General features: G+C 30.4%; 1 protein-coding gene across 1 annotated transcript in view; it reads left to right on the top strand.

Moving 5' to 3' along the window:
- The first annotated feature begins 17,304 nt into the window (after positions 1-17,304).
- The window catches only part of LOC127701992 (hemicentin-1-like), a 187,047-nt gene continuing 183,006 nt past the window's right edge, over positions 17,305-21,345 (top strand). The window contains exon 1 of the mRNA XM_052205963.1: positions 17,305-17,426. Within this exon, the coding sequence (XP_052061923.1) occupies positions 17,378-17,426 (49 nt within the window). The 5' untranslated portion in view covers positions 17,305-17,377. The remainder of the gene's footprint in view (positions 17,427-21,345) is intronic.

Genomic DNA, 21,345 nt, shown 5'->3' with positions numbered 1-21,345 from the left:
GTGTATCCCGTCATACTTTGAACGACAAAATTATTTTGTGTCTACCTGTGCGAATTTCAAACGCGCGATTTTACGCCAGTACTTAAAACCTTCCATCCTTCATGGGTGGATTTTACATAGATAAATAAAATCGTATATTAATAAAGCAAAATGAGGATAATAAATTTGATGTATGCCTTTTTGTGCTTCTTCGTTACATTTGTTTGTTTTTTATAGTGATTAAGATGATAACACAATGTTGACTGCTGTACCCCTATTTTTGACATTTTTACCTATTGTGTCAGTTTGTTTTGTTCACGCATCGTTGTCAATATAACGGAATTTGATGCGACTGTCATACAAGTAAGAGGTTTAGTTAGCTATAAAACCAGGTTTAATCCACCATTTTCTACATAAGAAAATGCCTGTACCAAGTCAGGAATATGACAGTTGTTATCCATTCGTTTGATGTGTTTGAGCTTTTGATTTTACCATTTGATTATGGACTTTCCTTTATGAATTTTCTTCGGAGTTCAGTATTTTTGTGATTTTACTTTTTGGTAACTATACTGTACCTTGGTTATAGCGTACCTCGAATAACATTTCTCGACTAGCTTAATTATTTTTTTTTATGTGAAATTCTTACCTGAAATAACCATGATAACAATGGCGTGAACAAGAAATTACTCACTATTTATTCAATAAAATAAAATATAACACGATTTGATTCCAGCACACGTGCTTTAAGTGAACAATTACGCATGTGTCCGAGTAACCTTTATATATGCATTGTCTAATCCTTAACAGTACAAATTTAGTTAATAAACTAAGGTTCCAGCTATTTACATTTGATGACAGTAACTATTCCTTTACGAGCCCATGGAGTCATATAGATCCAAAATAGTCAAATCAAAATGACAGTAGAGTAGGGTCAAGAGACTATGACGACAAAAGTACTGCCACGTATGCAAGCTTTCTATCAAACGGTCTCTGAGTATCGATGTGTTTCTGTATGGCAAGCGGAAGGAATGACTGACGGACGGACGAAAGGACGGACGTAAACCATTACATTTACCCTTCGACAACACTGAGGACAGTAACTCTGGTTTTGGTGGGTTTTTGTCTTCGACTTATGGTTTTGAATATCCTTTTGGTATATTCCTTTAATAACTTATTTCAATATATTTTTTTAGATAATGAAGATGAAAACACTTTTACTTACCTTTTGATTGGAAGTGTGGTAGTGTTGCTCCTCATGTTATTGATCTTTTCGGTTTTTTGTTACAGAAGAGGTATGATTTCTTTTATCAATCAAATTTAACTTCAGACTATTTAAAGTACCGTACTACGTACATGCATTTCTTTTTCAACTAATTATCAGTTAAATGATCATGATAGTATTCAGTTCCTTTGTATCTATGCGTTCTGATCGTTTGTAAAATCCTTATATATCTTTAAAACTGTTATAATCCCATAAAATGTTTCCCTTATCTTATCCTTCCCTTATATACAACAAAATATCTATTTCTCTCAATATATTTTGTAGTCTGAATTTCACTATTTTCAAGAATAATAACTTATTCTATACATTCAAGACAAATTCTCTTTACTATATAAAGAGCATAACACTCATACCACATCTCCCTATATCTATATAACAAGTTTTCAATTTTCAAAGTACCACTTGCCTGATATTTGCTTACAAACCATTAATTGTATATCTAAATATCTACTGACATATTATTCGGCAACACTTTTCTTAAATATTTGAAAGTGTTTAATTCTTTAGTCCTTCTTTTTTGTACTCTTCTAACATGACACTCACTGTAGTTCAGATGTGTATGAAAAAACAAGAATTTGAAGACAAATTCAGGAGACTGTAGTTTCAATATCGATGTAAACACAGCCAGATACAGATTTTCATGAGCCTTCTGAAGCTTTCAATATTATGTATACATGATTTATCTAATATCAATCCATTATAAAATATCTAGTATATTTACAAGCTAAAAACTGTCACTGCAAGTTCTACAAGTATTATCCCTTTGCATGACATTTGCAATTCAGTCTGTCTTTAATATTGTAAGAACAGAAAAATTGATTCAAAAGCTCAAGTAAGCAACGAAAGCTTCAAATAGTGTTAATATTCATAATTTTAACATAACTTAGCAATTAAAAACTCCTCTTTGAGTCATATTAAAAAGTCATAATAGGTAGTTACTGTCACACTAAGGTCACCTGTTAATTAAAGGTTGACCTATTTAAAACTACATGTAGATGTCAAAGATGATCAGCCTCTACTGTAGTTCTTATTCAGGACACTTAATAAAGTGACTTTATTTACAAATTTCTTCTTATTCATTTGTATCTGGAATATACCAACTACAATATAGTATTTGATGTCTGGTTCATTAAATTTAATATATATATATATATATATATATCAAACAGTATTGATAATAAATTGAATCTTAAAGTTCAACACTTCATACAGACTAGGTCTACATACTGCATCTTATGTACCATTCTGAAGTAAATCATCTCAAAAGTATCATCGTTATGATATTTCATTAAGTATAAACAAATTATACAAAAAACAAGTGTAGCTATTTAATATCTTATGTTATAAGAAATAATATAGATCAATATATCCAGAAATAAAACTTGATCCAGCATGTTTTTAAAAATCCTAAGATTTAAGTAATACTGTTCTGTGAAACCTCATCTGATAATCTGATAATTTTCTTAAAAAAAAACTGGAGAAGGGTTACAAAGTTTATACTTCATTGTAAACTGTAACATTTGAAATTGACCTTAACCTATCCTGATATCCATACACATGTTGGATATTGAAGGAATATAACTATTACGTTATAGAGAAAGTCCAAATAACTGTCCATTCCTGGGAAATAATGGAGCGGAGGCCCGTAGGGCCGACGCCCATTATTTCCCAGGAATGGACAGTTATTTGGACTTTCGCTAACTTAAAATACACCTTAAATATTCAGAACAATTTTTAGATTATAACATTTTAAAGAATTTTATTTCATTTTGTAATGGTTTTCTTTTCATTTTCCCCGTGGTGTACCCAGTTATCCACAGGCAAAATTTAAGATCAAGCTGACCATATACTCACTTAACGAAGTATTTATGAACAGTTGAATAATTACTATAAACAAATCTTGAATAAAGTTCATCCAGATTTAAGTTTTAAGTCATTGGATACGCACGTCTTTCTTGTGGTGGGATTGAAAGGATATTTATTTGTGTCTTTAAGTGGTATTTCGAGAGAGAAAAACCTAATATTTATGCATATATGTTAATGGATTATGTGTATTTTTCGTTTGATAAATCTTGGATGTAGAATCGTCCGACAAAAATGACATGGTACAACTAGAATAAATTTCAAGGTATGTAACAATTTAGTATAGGTTATTTAACTAATTTAACTAATAAGGGTGTGCTCGATTTGAAGTCATATCTGAAACAAAATATGATTCTATATTTCAAACCATTCTGTTAGAGCAAATACAATTAAACAAGAAAACACTGTTTCATGTTTCATGCATAATCCAACATTTGTTTTTTTCGCTCACTTTGCTCATAACAACGAAAAAAAATGTTATGCATGTTTAAGAGTCTTAAATAGCAATACAACTAAACTGAAAATATTCATTCTTCCCTATTATCAGAAATTGGCAATCAATTTTAGAGAGAAAAAAAACCCTCGTGATTAAAAACATTTCTAGATTGTGTTGTGTATGTCTTTAACTTAAGTGGAAAACTACTTTTTGATTTCATTTAAACATTTCAAGATTAACGGCGTCATTTGCACTGCCGATATTACTGTTATATTTGCCACTGGACATATAATAACAGTGAAGGAATTCGATTGTGTTACGCGTTTCTGTTGAAACTAAATAAAAATCCCGCCCAATATTTAACACAAGCCTTTTTCAAATGTTATCCATACCCCTCAAATTCTATTCATAAGTAGCATATACAAATTATAACAACGAAAAATCAAATAATATACAGAATACGTCATTTTGACCATTTCAGTTTCTTGAACTATTTATTCTATTTAACCACACTATTATTGTAGAAACATAGTAATATATCTTTTTTTAATGTATATATTAAAATGGAACAAACGATTTTTGATGTCAAAATCAAAATACAACACTTAAAATTTCAAGCAAATGATATCTTAAACGGTAAAATTAAAAGCAAATCTGTAAGTTTGTATCTCTAATTTTCCTTATTGTATAATGTTAATGTCTAATTGAGTTAACATATTTGATATTTTGTAGATGCTCAGAAAAGGAATGGCATTCAATGGAAAATATGCGTTTTTTTACCCGCTTGGATATTATCCGTAACAGAAATTTAGCCAAGATTTGCATCGGAAAACAAATCGCGGATAATGTTGTGGAATTTTAGTGAAAACGATACTATATATAATACGATGAAATTACGACTCGCAAATAAAAGCTGTTTATTAATAATGAGATATTTGGTGTTCATTGTATTACTACGAGATTATCCCAATTTAAAAAAAAAAATCCATTTAATATCAGCTGTTTTAGTAAGTTTTCATCTTCATTCAATATCGCGTTACGTCTTTTAGAACTATTTCCATGGGTGAACACTTTTTAAGAAAGTGCCCATGGAAATACCCAAAGGGCAAAATGTCCGGAAAAATGAAGATGGACAATAGAAAATAACTCTCCATTCCTTAAAAATAATGGAGAGTTCAAACAAAAGGCTTACGTCACAGGTGTATTTTAATTTATATTTACCTATATCAGTCAAGACTTGAAATGCTCCTTTATACAATATGATTATGATACATCTCACATGTACTATTTTTCTATATATATACATCTAATGTTATATATGGCTATGTTATATTTAAAGCAATATAACTACATGTAATTAGGAAGAGTAATTTCTAATTGAAAATCCAATGTACATGTACAGATTTAGGTGGTAAGTAAAATCTAAGTTTGCAATTTGTTTTGCAAATTCTAATGCTTTATAGAATACTTTTCAAAGTTGCATTTCTCGATGGAGCATAAAAATGAATAAATGATATATAATATATATATATATATATCATACTATGAATATGTCAATTCTTATGAACTAATGATACAAAAGCATCAATATAGCAATTCTATTTCAAGTTCATGGAGTCTAGAAAGATCACCATTTTCTATTTTAATTTCCATCATGGATTTCATTAATACAGATGCATAGATGCAATATAATCATTTAATAATCATTATAGAAACTTTATAAATTCTACATAAATTCATGTAAAACTAGTTTCTTCAGTATTTGCTATCTGACATGAAAAATGTGTAGGAGATTAGTCCCCTAAACACTTGTATACAATTGTTTACAGAGATATGACTTAGCCTATAAATAGGCAACACTTAGTAACATAAAGATTATTGATGCACATATCCAATGTACATTAGAATATTCCTTTTTAAAAAGGAAAATATGTCAGATATTTCATGTCCAACATCAAAGCAAAATTTGCATGTTGAGAGAAAAATCTGTCTGTTTTGTATAGTTCTTTAACATTCGTTGCTGCTACCATTTGCAATTTAATAAATATATTATAGCTTATCATATCTAGTATCATTACTGAGATTGTAAAGCACAATTTGTCTTATCAAAATAAGCACATTTATACAATATTTTCTGCAAGTCAAAATAGGGACTTTTGGAAAGAATCTTCATTTCTTGGCAGAATCTAAATAATTTTTATAGTTGTATCTCAAACTATATTTTACAGTAAAAAGTTGTTTACTATTACTGATACCTTGTAGACAGCAAGATCCGGATCTACAGTTGTGTTCTGATTAATGAGAACAATAATTTTGAACTATTTCTTCAGAAAAGAGTAACTGTTTATCTATTCTAAGGCTTTGTTTGATATATTCATAATTAATGTTATAACAATGCCAAAATATAAGACTGAAAAAACATTATTGTCTTATTTCAACTATATGAGGATATCTTTATAAAGATATGGCAATAAATGTACACGAATGTATCATTTTACAAGTGTCTATTAATTTTATTCATAATCTGAAATCTACATTGATGAATGTCAAGGCAATGATAAAACCATCCAAAGGAAATTATTTTTATTTCCTTCAACAATATGCATATATATGGAAGTTTTTAACGACCTTGACTGATATAAACAGCCCTTGCATGGTCGGTAACACTATGCATGTTATGTCAAACATCATAAAAATTATCCTTGAAAAAAGGAAAGAACATCTGACCAATGCATGTCAGTCATATAAATTTTTCAGAAGATCCTTTGATCTTTCTTTTTTAATATTTGATATCAACTAGTATGTTTTGATATATTGGCATCACACTTCTCACAATTTACATCATTATTATCATATTGTACTTATTCTTTTTCATGTTTTTCAAAAGCAAAGAACCTAAGTTAACAATGAGCAATGCTCGTCTGCTTTATTTTTTGCCAAGATAAAGATATAAAATCTTGCAGGATATTGTTTGTTTATCTTAATCATAGTAAAGACATGAGATTAACTTCATGTACAGAATTATGCAACAAAAGCTTGCATTTTCAAAAAACTGCATTGTTGCAGATTTTTTCAAACAAAAATAATTGTTTTACTATTATTTTCTACAGTATGTTCCATACTCTACAATGAACTATTCATTAAATGATAATGTTCCCCCTTCGACCTATTTCTGGTCATGTTTGCCGTGATATTCCACTGGCCTCTCAATATTCAGATATTAGATATCAATCACATAATATTATTTCTGTAAAAGTTTCAACTGTAACACAGGTTTATTATCTCACTAAGAGCTTATTTTGAAGCCTTAACTGGTTTTGTATATTACAGATATACATATTCTGTACATATTCTTGATAGTTTCAACAATATTGTATGTTCATTCGGGACTGTTGTCACATTTATGACCGACCAAGGACTTATAAAAGTCTCTAGGCTCATTAATTGCTTCAGACAAATTAGCTTTTAAAAATTAGCTATTTGAACATTATTTGATATAACATATCTTTAGCAAAGGTTTTCAGATACCTTAGATTGGAAGTGACACATAATGCTTTCCGTATTATCACTAACTTTGTCTATGTATAGTAACACACATACAGGTGTATATCGACAAGTAGTCTAGCATATTCCAATGCACTGTATTACAGTTTCTTATATTGGAATAAGAAATGTATTTTAATCACAACATTTTGTGATTATAAAATCTCAAATATATTTGCTATATTTTCTATAAATTGTACGTCACTACGTGGGTACATTATAGCAAGAATATACGAGTACACCTTCGTACATTTTGCACTTACCTTGAAAATCAAGAAAGATATTCTATTCATATACTTCTGTATAGAGATTCATTCGTGTTAAAATAACTACGATAATGTATCAATTTATTTAGACGAAAAAATGTCAAAATTATTAAAAAGTGAACACGTTCGGTCCACCTTTGATTACGTGATAAGCATCTGTGTGATTCACACTACAGTACACGTGTATTTTTGGAATAAGGTTTAGAAAATAGAACAACGATAAATTACGTTGTATTTAACGAACTTGGATATTAAGTTCTCAAGATAACTAATGTTTATAAAACATTTTTTACTGGAACAACGTTCTCAGTTTTACAAAATCTTAAAATTCTGGACGTCATCACAGATAATAACGATTTAGACACCTCGCTGCTCGAAAAATAATATGATTGGCACAGGTAATAACCGCAGTATTTATAGCTAGGTATAGCTACGCCATACCCATAGGTCAAGGATTTTGACCTCTTGTAAATGAGATGCCTCGTTGTACATCGGGAAATGAATGCTATAGTTACATCCTCGAAGAGCCGAGGAGCGTAATTAGTAGAATGTCCGTCAGCTCTATCATGTCTAAGTGCGCCAAAAAATTTTCAATTCAATTCAAGATTTCATTTAGTGAAGGAAATTATAAAATGTTTAGGCGACTCATGTTATTTACTTGATCTCGTTACCTACTTCTTCTTTTTAATTTCATTCTTCTTAATAGAAATATAAAACACTGTCAGTACAAGAGCTTATTTTTATAAAGATGGTTCATGTGTTATAATTGTTTGACTATAATCATGATAATAATTATATTTTAGACTATAGACTAGGTCAGAAAAAGAAAGACGATGTTAGGTATGGAAAAACAATTACAGACATACATGTAGCTAAATCTAGTATATGATTATTGAAAGCCTCCACTTACTATTTCAAAGATGAACATTAATATACAACTTTAATTTTGATCGATTAAGATATAAAAGTTATGAAAACGCCTGTCAACGTTACGATATATTTGCTATACAGGTTTCATACAAACACGGTATATCTATTTGCAAAAACAATAACATTGTGCAACAACTTTCGCAAATATGTTTTGAAATCTTAAACACAGAACAAAACATAACAATTTCAATATCTGTTTCATAAAGTAATTTTTCAAACCTACATTCATATCCTGAAAACAACGAAGTAAAGGTTTAACAAGAACGAAAACCCAACATTCCACTTGATCATTACTATCTTTTCATTTTCAATTTAATAGTACAGATGCATCACAACATGTATCTAGATCCAACCAGCATCACTCAACAGGTAAATAAGTTTCATTAATACTTACTTCTCTCTGTCACAATTTTAGACAAAGTAATAGATGTACCATGTGGATACATAATAACTTGGTCTTCCCTTATCCAATGTTGACGTATAAATATTATTTGCATTTTGTTCATTAATTTTGTTGGTTTTTTTTACGATAACATACTTCATTCTAAGATTTACTCTTAAAACAATGTTTAATTAAGTCTATGATATTCATTGCTAATTCAAACCTTACTATTTTCACCGTTTCCTATGAGCGCATTGTTAAATCTAATTATGTTTATTTCATTGTTTTTGGCACTTTGCCAACTTTTGATATAGTTTTAAGAACAACATTTTAAGTTTGAAAGTCACAAGTTATTCCAAAACTACATGTACTACAGAATACGGTTTTTACAATAAATCCATAAGGTTTCAAAGAGAACTACCTAGATTTTCCAATGTTTCAGTTTTAATGTTTCTTTCAATTGGTTTTATTTTCACGAGATAAGATTTAAATGCAAATCCAACAATATGCTTTCTATTGAAAATTGTAACATAAAGAGGTTTCAGCTAAAAAGAAAGATATAGCACTAAGTTATAATGGTAAAATTGAAACCTTTCGTTCGAACGTTTCTAAACGGCATATCATCATCTGGATGTATCTCATTGCATATATGTGTCACATATATCCACGGTCATATTCAATATGTAGCGACATACATGTACATGTAACGTCTTTTCTCCACGATTTTTACATCACTGAATGCGATTTTATATCGAATATTTGAATATAACGAAATGACGGTTGTCACTTGTGGAGCAGGATGAGGTTACCCTTCCAGATCACTTTCGACCAACCTCCGGAATTTAAATGTGTTCGTGCTCAGTTGTCCAGTTTTTTGTATTGTGTTTTGTAGGCTGTTGTTCGTCTTTGTTCTTTTTAGTGCTGGCATAGTGATTTTCGTCGACTTTAGGTTTTTAAAAGTGATCCCTTGGTATTTCTGACTATTCTTTACCTGATTATTAAAACTTTCTATTCTCTACTGTATTTCATTTTATTTTGCTACGTTATACATTAGTAGTATTCAATTCAAAGGAAGTGGTGGTTTCGGAAAGCACAAATAACGTTAAAAATCAGTCGCGAGTTGGTTATTACTTTCGAATCCAGTGATGCTGATAAAATGTTCCTTAACATAATAAAAAAAGGAAGATGTAGTATGATTTCAAATGAGTAAAACTTGTATCTAATAGCAAGCTATAAAAGACCCTAACATGACTACATTATAAGCGATTCAAACGGAAAAACCTTCGACCTAAGATATATACAAAATTACAAAAGACAAACAAATATGATTAACAGCAACAAACGGCAACTACTGAATTAAAGGATCCTGCTTACGACATGCACATGGCCGGCTAAAACAGGAACAGTAATGTAACAGCAATACATAGGAATAAACTGTAAAAATCAGTTGAAAAGAAGTTGGACTCATTAGATCGGTTCAATACACAAAAACAGCAATTAATAAAGGAACAAAAAAAAAAGTCACAGAGTATCAATCTGAGAGTACATGCAGTTACTGACAGTATTGTAAAAAGACCCCAAATAGATGAGAATTTTTGCTGATAGTATTAACTTTGAATAATTGTACTGAAGAGTTCTAACGTGGGTTATGCCATAAATTGTTTGTAGAGTATATTTAGTCAAATCTTTTAGACATACTACATACACATAATAAATTGTCAAATAATAAAAACTAACCTCTGAGTCACATTGTGTCATTGAAACAATTAGTCAAAAGTTTACGTCCAACTATATTCTATCGACAAATATTTTATGGAAACGCTTGTCCTTAATCACAGGAAAAGTACAAATTCAATATCAATTTTTTTTTCTCAAAATAATTTCTTAACTACCCGTTTCAGAAAGTCTTAGACGTCGCGATCATGACAGGTAAGTTACTAATACAAATAGACTTTGGTCTGATTGAAGTTTATATTAATTTCAATTTTGGAAATGACCTCGGCTCCAAAAGGTCATTTTTGCTACTTTATGTGTTAAATTAGATGATTTGTAGGGTTCTTTAAATGCCCTTTTTGATTTTAATGCTGTATAAGTATTTTTCGAATAAGGTAATGTATCCTTATGAAAGGGATAACAAAATAATTGTTGTCTTATCACTTGATTTTGTCAATTTACGCTTCTGATGAGCTGTGAGTGGTAAAATCCACAAGGAAGCCAACCATTCGAGTTGAACGTAATGATGATTACAAGAAAACATTACGTTTGTTCAATTTCAGTTAATATGATATTTAAATGTACTTTAACTAAGTTTGCAATGTTTGCAGGTAAATCCTATTTTTTTTGTTCATCTAACGCTTAATTTAACATGACCATATACATCTAAGATTACTCTGAGGCATGTGTTTTGCGTGTTTGTGAATACGAATACATTGTTGCATAGCACATACCTTCACTTATAATTTCATTTTACTTTATCAGAAAGATTAATTATAGTAAGATATCGTATTGTTGAGTTGGTGTCTCATTTACTCTCAATATTTTTGTGGTGTCATTCATAACAGCAAAAAAGACAACCAAAGCGGTTAAACCACAATTAATCTTATATACCTAGCATACAAATAAAGATTACAAGTATGAAAAAGAACTTTGTGAAAACATGGTAAATGAAGCAACAATTTATAAATATTTACGGAGATTTGGAAAAACTTTATTTTTAGAAGAGGGCCTGCATTGATGCGTAAATGGAAATTCGGTTCGATTTTTATAAACTTTACAAGACAGTTTTGGACAAATGTTTAATAATTCTTAACAGTTTTTAGCATAATTTAATTTTGCCACCACTCAAGATTCAAAACGTTTTTTTTTGTCTAGGGATTCAATATTATCATTGCCAAGTTTTTGTTACAGAACATATTAGATCCTAGGCTGCGGCAAACGGTCTTCCTAAGCTTTTAGGTCCAAAAAATGCACAAAGCACCGTATTTTGACAATAAATTCAAAATGTGCTGATTTTGAAGACAAAAATGTACTCCTATGAAGAAAAAGTGTTTCAACAAATAAGTATGGCTTTTGAAATAGATCCATTTGAGAACCAAATTATGTCCATTTTGAAATTTTATGATATAGTTGAAATTTAAGGCCAGATTTGGCGTACCGTAAATCTTGTCACATATAAAACCACTGAACATATCAATGATATATCATGTCAGCACAAAATCGCTGGGCATGTGATACTCTCGGGGACGAAACTTCCACAAGCAGTGGCATTGACCCAGTGGTTGTAATGACTCATTAAAGATACCAGGATTATAATTTGATAATTTGATAAGACGCGCGTTTTCTCAACAAAAGTCTCATCAGTGGCACTCGATTCATAACAGTTGGAAGGCCGAATCGTACACTACTTCGAAGGGCACGAAAACATTTTAAAAAATTCGTGCCAGATACGTGAAATGTTTGTCTTAAATGATGCAAAAGTGTGTATTCAAAATGTCATGTTCTGATTTTTTTGTGAACTAAGCAGAGACTATCGATTAACTGCTACACACTCACAAATTTCACTGAAGGATTAAAAAAGATATAGATGCTGGCAACAATTACCATGGTTCCTTACTTTGACAGGCAGCTGTGCTAGTAGAACCTGATTGTAGCTCTCATATGTTCTTTTCTAATATTATTAAATGGTACGACAAATGGAAAATAGAGGAAGGTACATCCAAAACATGTTTGCTCTATACTAACGCTATAATATGTGAAGATTAACCAGGCTTAGTTCACCGTGGCTTGTAACATTATAAAAGATAACGAAATCATAAGTACATGTAATATGGTATAAAAGAATGCATTCAATGTAAACAAAAATATAGCGCTTTTGAAATCAATTCTTTCTACATCCTGGCACCAAGGTAGATATACAGCAAGGGACGTCACAATGGTTTACTTAAAGAAATAAGTAAGTATACATAGATTTAACATAGAAAAAAATTAAAAGAACCACGCCGAGTTTCAAGCAAGGGCTGTGTGAATACAAATGTCATCAGAGACTAGAATTTTTCTTTTTGATAAAATCTAACATCAATTATAAATTTCTATACTCGTGATAAATTTAGAAACAGTTTTAACTTGTTTTCTTTATTTATATATGTACCCTTGCACACTAACATGCTGTATATCATGTTTTTACACGTTTTAGTAATGATTTCTTTCGTTAAAACTCTGACGTCATTGCAAAAAAAGAACATACATGTATTTGATCGACTATGAAATGAACACTCTAAAAGGAGTCAAAGAAATATCAGAATATCGGACAAATGATTTAGAATATTAAGGATAAGAAAAAAAATTAAAATAGGAAAGGAAAAATCATCATTTTCTGAATAATGGAAGATGCATGATTAGAGCAAATTGTAAAGCAATTGTTTAAATTGACATATTTGATTGAATATGGCCATTTGCTCTTGGTTTTTAGCAAAATTAAATATGGACAATACCTTACATGTACAAAAAATAAATTATTCAAACACATCGTCATCACTGTTATAAGACATCGTTTTGGAGTAAGGACTTGGCTTATATTTTAATAGTGATGACACGCTCTGAACTTTAGTCTATTTTGGTAGTTTTTACAGTTTTGGTAAAAGTCCTTATGCAGATGTGTAAGGCAAAATTGAAATAATTTCAAAACTGATATCTGATAGACTAATGGCTTTTGAGCATCCGAATGAAATAATTTAACAATTATTTATGTTTTGATTTACAAATTTAATTGGCAAAAGTAGCCTTATAATACCACCTCAAATTAAGATCACCATGATAACCATGATATTTGTTGATGTCAATGCCTAAGAGTCCAGTGATTACTTTGAAAATTTAGATTTTGCATTTAGTTTTTTTTTAAATTCAAAATATATAAACAAAAATCAAATTATTTTCGTTACAATGTAGACGTAGGTATTTTTGAAAGAATTCTATAAATGTATAACAGCAATAAAACAATATCGGTAACTGCATGCTTGTACCAAGATGCTGTTAACTTGGCATGTGATACATTAAAATCAAAAAGATCTGTAGACAAGAGAATTAGTATGAAAGTATTTGTTCTGATTTGTATATCCTCTTTGTAAATCTACACATCAATTAATGCGGTACTATTTATTCTCAATTCAAACGCAAAACATCTTCAGACAAATTGGAGCACTTACATTTGTGATATCCTTTTTACAAATGATTTTGTGAGACACTTAAACATGAATTGAATCTGACGGAAAGGTTTCAAAAAATCAAAATCAGCAAAAGTATATAATTTATTGAGATCATTTACATTACAAATTCTATTGCAAAGATCAATAATGCCCTTAATTAACGAGTCTCCATCCTTTCGAGTCAAAATGTCCACTGCTTTAGACAAGTTTGAGCATCGTTTTATTTTAACTATGATAAGTGATTCTGATTCGGACACAATCAACTTGTCAAATACCAAGTGATGATGAGTAATAATATTGGTCTTATTAGATTACGTTTCTCTGGAGTTACCTTTACGAAGAACGTGTCTCTTGAACATATGTTTAAGCATAGATATAAAGATAATGATACTCTTTAGTTTACCTCAAAGATACAAAAATATTATGTTCTTTTTAGTTACTACCAATTTCGGTTTTTCGGTATTAATCTATAAACACCCCTTTCCAGTATGTCTTATCTAAACGAAGATATAGAATAAGTTACATGCATGAATAAAAACATTTTAGTATTATTCAATGTATGATTTTAATGTTTCTTTTTTATATTTTCAGCATTATTTCTACAGTTCAAACTTTACATTTCATAGTATCAATTATGAAAATCGAAGTCGGGAAAGCACCGTTACGGTAATATAAAATGTTGAAATCTGTTTATATAAACATGGTTATACATTTTTGTACTAATATGTACGTGTTTGCATGTTCAATAATAGTCTTAAATCGGAGTCGGTTATTTGTCCTCGGGACCAATGTCGATATTCGCCCTCGAATACCAATATTGAACCGCCAAATTTACCTTTCATGAAACCTGTCAATCAAAAACAATAAATAAAATATGTAATAAACAGATCATTGCACGACATTTACATATTGGCCCTGATATCAGACATCGACCCATATCAGCCCTCAAACTACGCTGATACCAGGGCCAATATGGAAAATATAGTTTGATGATAATAGTTGCAATACACATACTTTATCGAGGTTTCGATGTTTAATTATGAAATGCATTTTTTATGCTTTGTGTGAGTGTTTTACATGATATTCGTGAATTGATAAGAGCACGAAACTACATGAATAATTATTGATAATGTTTTTGTATCATTCATTTCATATGAATACATGATTTCCTTGTAAATACAATCAAGCCAGACTTTTGCTTAATATTTGAATTATTGTAATGCATTGGTACAAACACTGTTCTAGTTATTTCTTTTAGCCTGCTGTAAGAATATACACGTAATTATTGATCCAAATTTCAACACTCACCCACACATGAAGCATGTTTTCATTTTTTTTAAATTTTTGTTATTTACTAGAACACACGGGCGACATCGCGGGTCCGTAACTGAAGTAAAGCACCTATGCCTTATTTCTAGCCTGGATTTTTATTATTTGTATTGTCATCTGATAAAGTCATGCTGATTGTAAAATGCACAGTTTTCTCTGCTTTCAAAATCTTTCTGTTTTAACCCGTCCTGGTTTTCTTTCTACAATAAACTAACTATAAATTGAATTTATTTTTTTACTATTTAACCGAAGTTAATAGTGGTATTGAGACGGAAGTAAACAGACTTGTGAAATAGTGTTACCAGAGACATATTGTATTATATGTCTCTGGTGTAACATAGTGTAACATAGATATGAAACAACTACTGGAAGAATTCCAGGTTCTCCTGATAAAGGAGGGTTTTACAGAAGGTAACAGGTAAGTACCGAAAACTACATGTGACATATATTATTAGAATCGGTATGGGATTCGACCCGGAACTTGTTAATTATTGGTAATATTAATTATATATAGAAAACAGAAAGGCCTCAAATGGTGTTATTTTTCAACAACATCATTTTTCTTATATAAGTTATATCATTGTAAATATAAAGTTGAATTTTTTTATTCGTCGTTTTTACGTCATGCCGGCTAATACATTGGACTTCGTTGTTCTAGAAGTATAGATTTTTACTTTTCTTTATTATTTTTTCAAAATCATTCTACCTCTTACATATGTGATGAAATATAGTACGAAAACGAAACGAATTTCAACTAAAATGAGATATAAAATTGTTCATTATAAACATACCTCTGACCTTATCAAATTCTTGTTGTTTTGTTAAAAAAATTCATTCCTTAATTCACAATAATTTCAACAATGTTATAAAAACAAATCTCAATTAAACAATATTCTTATTGGCATGTCAATACTGAAAAACTTGTTTCCAGACAAGTGGTTTACTTGAACAGACTTTAAATGTGTTTGCACTCTTTAGAAATATGTAATGTCGTGATTGCCATATCTTTATTTTTACATACCATAACGAGTTTTATATGATTATCCACAAGATTCATGCATTTCTTCAAAAATGGAGCCAATAGGAAGATAAAACATGAGTTACATGCATGATTGCTCAATATATACATGAAACTATTTACTCTAGACAAAAACATAAAATATGAAGTTGTAAGCAACTAAAGGTCAAAGTACAGCCTTTAAAAAGAGGAATATCCATACCGTATACTAAGCTATATATATATCTATCTAATTTATGCATGTTATTTTTTTTTATTAGTTGTTATTGGCGTTGAACTAGCTGTCAGTAACTGCGAGTACTCTCTGATGTACTAAATGTCTTTTTTTTATTGGGATGTTTACGTACCCGGTCATGTCCACTCTGTGTTTTTGTTAGATGTATTTCTATATGTATCCATCTGATGAGCTAAACCTTTTTCAAATGATTTTTATAGTTTGTTCTTATTTTGTACCACTGTCCCAGGTAAGGGGAGGGTTGGGCGCCCGCTAACATGTTTAACACCGCCACATTCTGTATGTGCCTATCCCAAGTCAGGAGCCTGTAATTCAGTGGTTGTCGTTTGTTGCTGTGTTACATATTTGTTTTCGTTCATTATTTTGTACATACATTAGGCCGTTAGTTTTCTTGTTTGAATTGTTTTACATTTGTCATTTCGGGGAAATGTATAACTGACTATGCGGTATGGGCTTTGCTCATTGTTGAAGGCTGTTTCTGTGACATATACATGTAGTTGTTAATTTCTGTATCATGTGGATCAATGTGTGCTTGTTTCCATTCTTTCCAGAGATCAAATTTAGCATACAGATTCTTTTACAAAATTTATCTTATCACACAAACTTAATGATAATGACGATACAAACAAATATACAAAAAGATTCAAGGTCTGATCAACCCAAAACGAATGCTATGTAATTATATACATTGATCCTTTATAAATTTGACAATGATCAGTGAATCAAATTGAACAACTACACAACTATTTTAAATAACGAATGTCTATAATTAACCAATCATGCTAATAGTTATGTATAAATAATGTTTAAAGATCAAAAGATATTCACATAATTGCGTTGGTTTGCCCTATATGCTTCGTAAATCACGACAATTTAATAGAAGTATAAGAAATATACTCCCTTTTGATTTAGAATGGAATATTTGTTTTTGTTAATAATAATCTATATGAACCTGATGCTCGGTAAGTTATACATGTTTACTACAGTATTTTATACCACATACATAAATTATATTTTACTTTGTTGGTATAGTTTACATTCAAACGGCCGTTTTATTTCTTTGTAATAGACCGAAACTCTCAAACACTCGTTTACCGAACTATGGAATGGAATTGTTGTAAAGATAATATTAACATTTTTTTAATCTATGTTACAATTTAAAATTTTCAGATTAATAGCATGATTTCGAAACACGATTCTAAATGTGTTAATCACTTTGTTACTCAGGATTTTAACCTCTGTGGTGAGACAAAAGCCAGTGTTAAAGTTTAAAATAAATTAATTACTATACATTTGTACGTGTTTAAATGCAAACGTCAACATTACATAAATATCTAATTAGAATATCTTACATTGACTTGTCTGACATGCTGCCTTATGAAATTCATGATCTAGATAATGCATACTTTAAAGTTTTCCTGTCGTAGGCAATCTTGCAACCCTCAGGTGTGTTTAGCGTCAAGAAAAACCTTAAGATATGCATTGTTAGACTTAAGTTCCGTAAAAAAATATTATTTCCTTCAAAAATGTGCATGCAATTGTATCCCATTTTACCCATAACATTTAATAGGATATTCTTTTGTAATGTTTGCATGCCTTGGTAAGTAATTTGTTATATTAACTTTCTGAATAAACTCACCATAGCTGCCAGGATTAAAGATATGTACTATATGTATACTTTTCTCTGGTTTCTTGACATCTTTATCTCGGAAAAGCAGATCATTTGGACATTTTGTAATTGCTTTCTCTCAATGTTCTGACCATAAGAAAAGACCCTTCAAAAATGAGAATCAAGAAAAATATTTTAGCCCCTTTACACTTATTAGGATATGTGATATTGAAACTATATAGTAACTGGATTGTTTAAACGGCGATCAGCGTGAAATGGCAGGGAGATAGCACAAACTCATATTGTACATGCTACACGAAAAGACGATCATCCATGTGTCATGCTATTATATGTCAACAAGGTTTCATAATTTTGTTTATTTTTAAATTCCTAGGCATTAAATTGATAAATTGACCTGTTTTAAAAGTGTTTTTAAAGAGATGCGAAAAATACCAAGGGATATTCAAACTCATATGTTAAAGACAAAATGAAATGCCATGAATGACATTATTCATTTTTGAAACGAAATGTCCATTTAGTGTAGCTCATCTTCGCTAGCCAAGGGTTACAATACAGCCCCCTCCTCTCCAAGATTAAGGCAGATTAAGGGGGCTCCCAACACGATACTCCTAAAAAAACCTGTCCTTTAATTTTTCGTGTTTTATCTCCTTGATAAATTACGCCTAGCTGAACATCATGTAAACATTTTTAAAGATTTAAACCGTTGGTAAAAAAGATATAACCACCCAAATATGCCATGGGCCACATGCTAATTTTGGCCGAGCTTGGAAGTCCGAAGTGCTTTTCTGGATTTACCTTCACCAGGAACGCTCAATGCCAAACATTTGAAATCTGAGGGATGTATAAATACCGAAACAGTTGAAGAGCCATATGACAAAAATACCTAAAACAAATAGCCAAATTCACCTAAGGTCAACTTTGCCTGAGGGAGTTGAAACCTTAGTTTCTTTATAATTTCAAAATTTATAAACGGACAATTTTAGAAAAGTTTGTTATAAATCATGTCAGTACCGAAGTACTGACTACTGAGCTGATGATACCCTCGGGGACTGATAGTCCACCAGCAGAGGTATCGACCCAGTGATGTAAAAAAAATTGAAAACAACACGTTTAATAATTTCATGCGTCCGAAGCGCTTTTCTGGATTTACCTTCATCATTATAATTGGCATAATATTTTAAGAAAAAAAATGTTAACTAAGAAAAATTTGTAGCGCTATATCAGTCTGTTGTTCTTTAATTTTTCAATTTAATTGCCAGATTGCTATTTATTCAGGTTTAAAATATACCCCTACCCTCAATAAATAAGAGCAAGTTCCATTCTGACAGTACATTTGGCCCATAACGTTTTTTGTCTTTTGATCCAGACCTTAGATATTTGGAATGTGGATGTATCACCATGATATTGAGTGACGTGTACCATGATGACCTTCATGTGAACTTCAAATTTGATCTCAAGGTCTCTTAATGAATTTTTTCGCAAGAAACACGACCAGGCCATAACTTTTTTGTCTTTTGACCTAGGCCTTACATCTTTGGCATGTGGACGTATCATCACGAGGTGGTGCGCTCCCTTATAATTATGACCTTCATATGACCCTGAACTTTGGCCTCAAGGATAATCAATGTATTTTTGGCAAGAAACACTTGACCAGGCCATGACTTGTTGTCTTTTGACCTAGGCCTGATATATTTGGCTTCTTGATTCAATTCAACTCAATTCAAAGTTTTATCTATTCTGATGATATAAACACAAACATTATATAGTTCAACCAAATTGAATTTGAAAAAAAATATATATGCAATTATACAAGATAACATCATGGATAAAAAAAATGATAACATCAGGATAAAAAAAAAAGAAGACAAAGTTATGACCAAATATATACAAATACACCTCACACAATTTTTTCCCAACCCATAACCCTTTAAAATATAAACATACATTGTACCAGCATTCACAACATTTTTTTAATGTATTTTCATTTGAAAGATTTAGCAGAAGATTGTAGATGACGAATACGTATTGCAAACACTAAAAACAATGTTTTACAACCATGAGGTATAAACAAAAATACTGACGAATGCGATTGCAATGTATCCCGCTCAAACCTGAAAAAAAATATTATCATAACATAGAAGTGGCTAATATAATTATAATCTTGGTATCCAGCGTTTGAAAATATAAAAAAAGAAAAAAAGAAAAAAAAATAATTGGACAAAAGAATGGAAAAATTAAACATTAAATGAAAGTTAAATTAAAAATCTTTAAAAAGTACACACGTTTGTGAAAATATGGATTAACGATTTGAGTATTGGCTGATAAATTCAAACGGCAAATATTTTATTTATAAAGATAACATGTTGATAAGATGCACAAGGTCAGAGGCAACAGACAGACACCAATTAATATCGAAAAATGAGCTATTTACTTTTCGATATGTATAGCAAATTAAATATTCGGAAATCTGAGATACGAAAGTATAGACTTAATGCTGTTATCCCAAAACAAGTTTAATAACTTTGACTGATGCGAAAGATACCAAATGGACATCCAAAACTTTTAAGTTCAAAGAGAAACTGAAAACGCTATGGGAAAATCAAGTTTTTATAGATAAAACATATAGAGTTGAGGATGCGTTCAACAAAAATGAATTCGGTATATACGTAGCCCCTGTAAATTTTACTTCAAGAAAACGAAAAAATAAGTGACAATGAAAGACTATTTTTTTTTTTAAAGAGAAATCGTAGTACACGTTTATAAGAAAAGTCAAATTTAAACTGAAATTATTCAATAGTGTTTGCGGTATTTACGTGCACGTGCATCCTAATATACTTGTACTTCGTTTTATAGAATATTCCAATTCCTCTATGAGGGTTTTGATGGGAGTCCTTCATTTCTGTATTCTTTATTTTTTTAGTCCATTTTTCTCTTTTCTTTATATTTTTTGCCCATTATTCTCTATTTTTTATATCTTAGCACCTAATTATTGTCCATTCTTTATATGTTTGGTCCATTTTATATTTTCTTTATATTTTTTGCCCATTATTCTCTATTCTGAAAACCCCAATCCACATTCTCATGTTTATTTGATGCATAAAATATGAAAATTTATGCATTTATGTAGGCACTTGTTTTGATAGACATTACAGAACAATTGACTTTAAAAGGATTTAAAAATCAAACGAATAACAATAGGTGTACGTCTGCTCCTAACAACAATGTTAACATTCTGATCTGGATCTTTTAAA

Source organism: Mytilus californianus, unplaced genomic scaffold (genome assembly GCF_021869535.1).
Source record: "Mytilus californianus isolate M0D057914Y unplaced genomic scaffold, xbMytCali1.0.p SCAF_5, whole genome shotgun sequence".
Taxonomy (NCBI): Eukaryota; Metazoa; Mollusca; class Bivalvia; order Mytilida; family Mytilidae; genus Mytilus; species Mytilus californianus.
The sequence above is the reverse complement of the archived record's forward strand: the minus strand, read 5'-3'. Positions and strand labels throughout refer to the sequence as shown.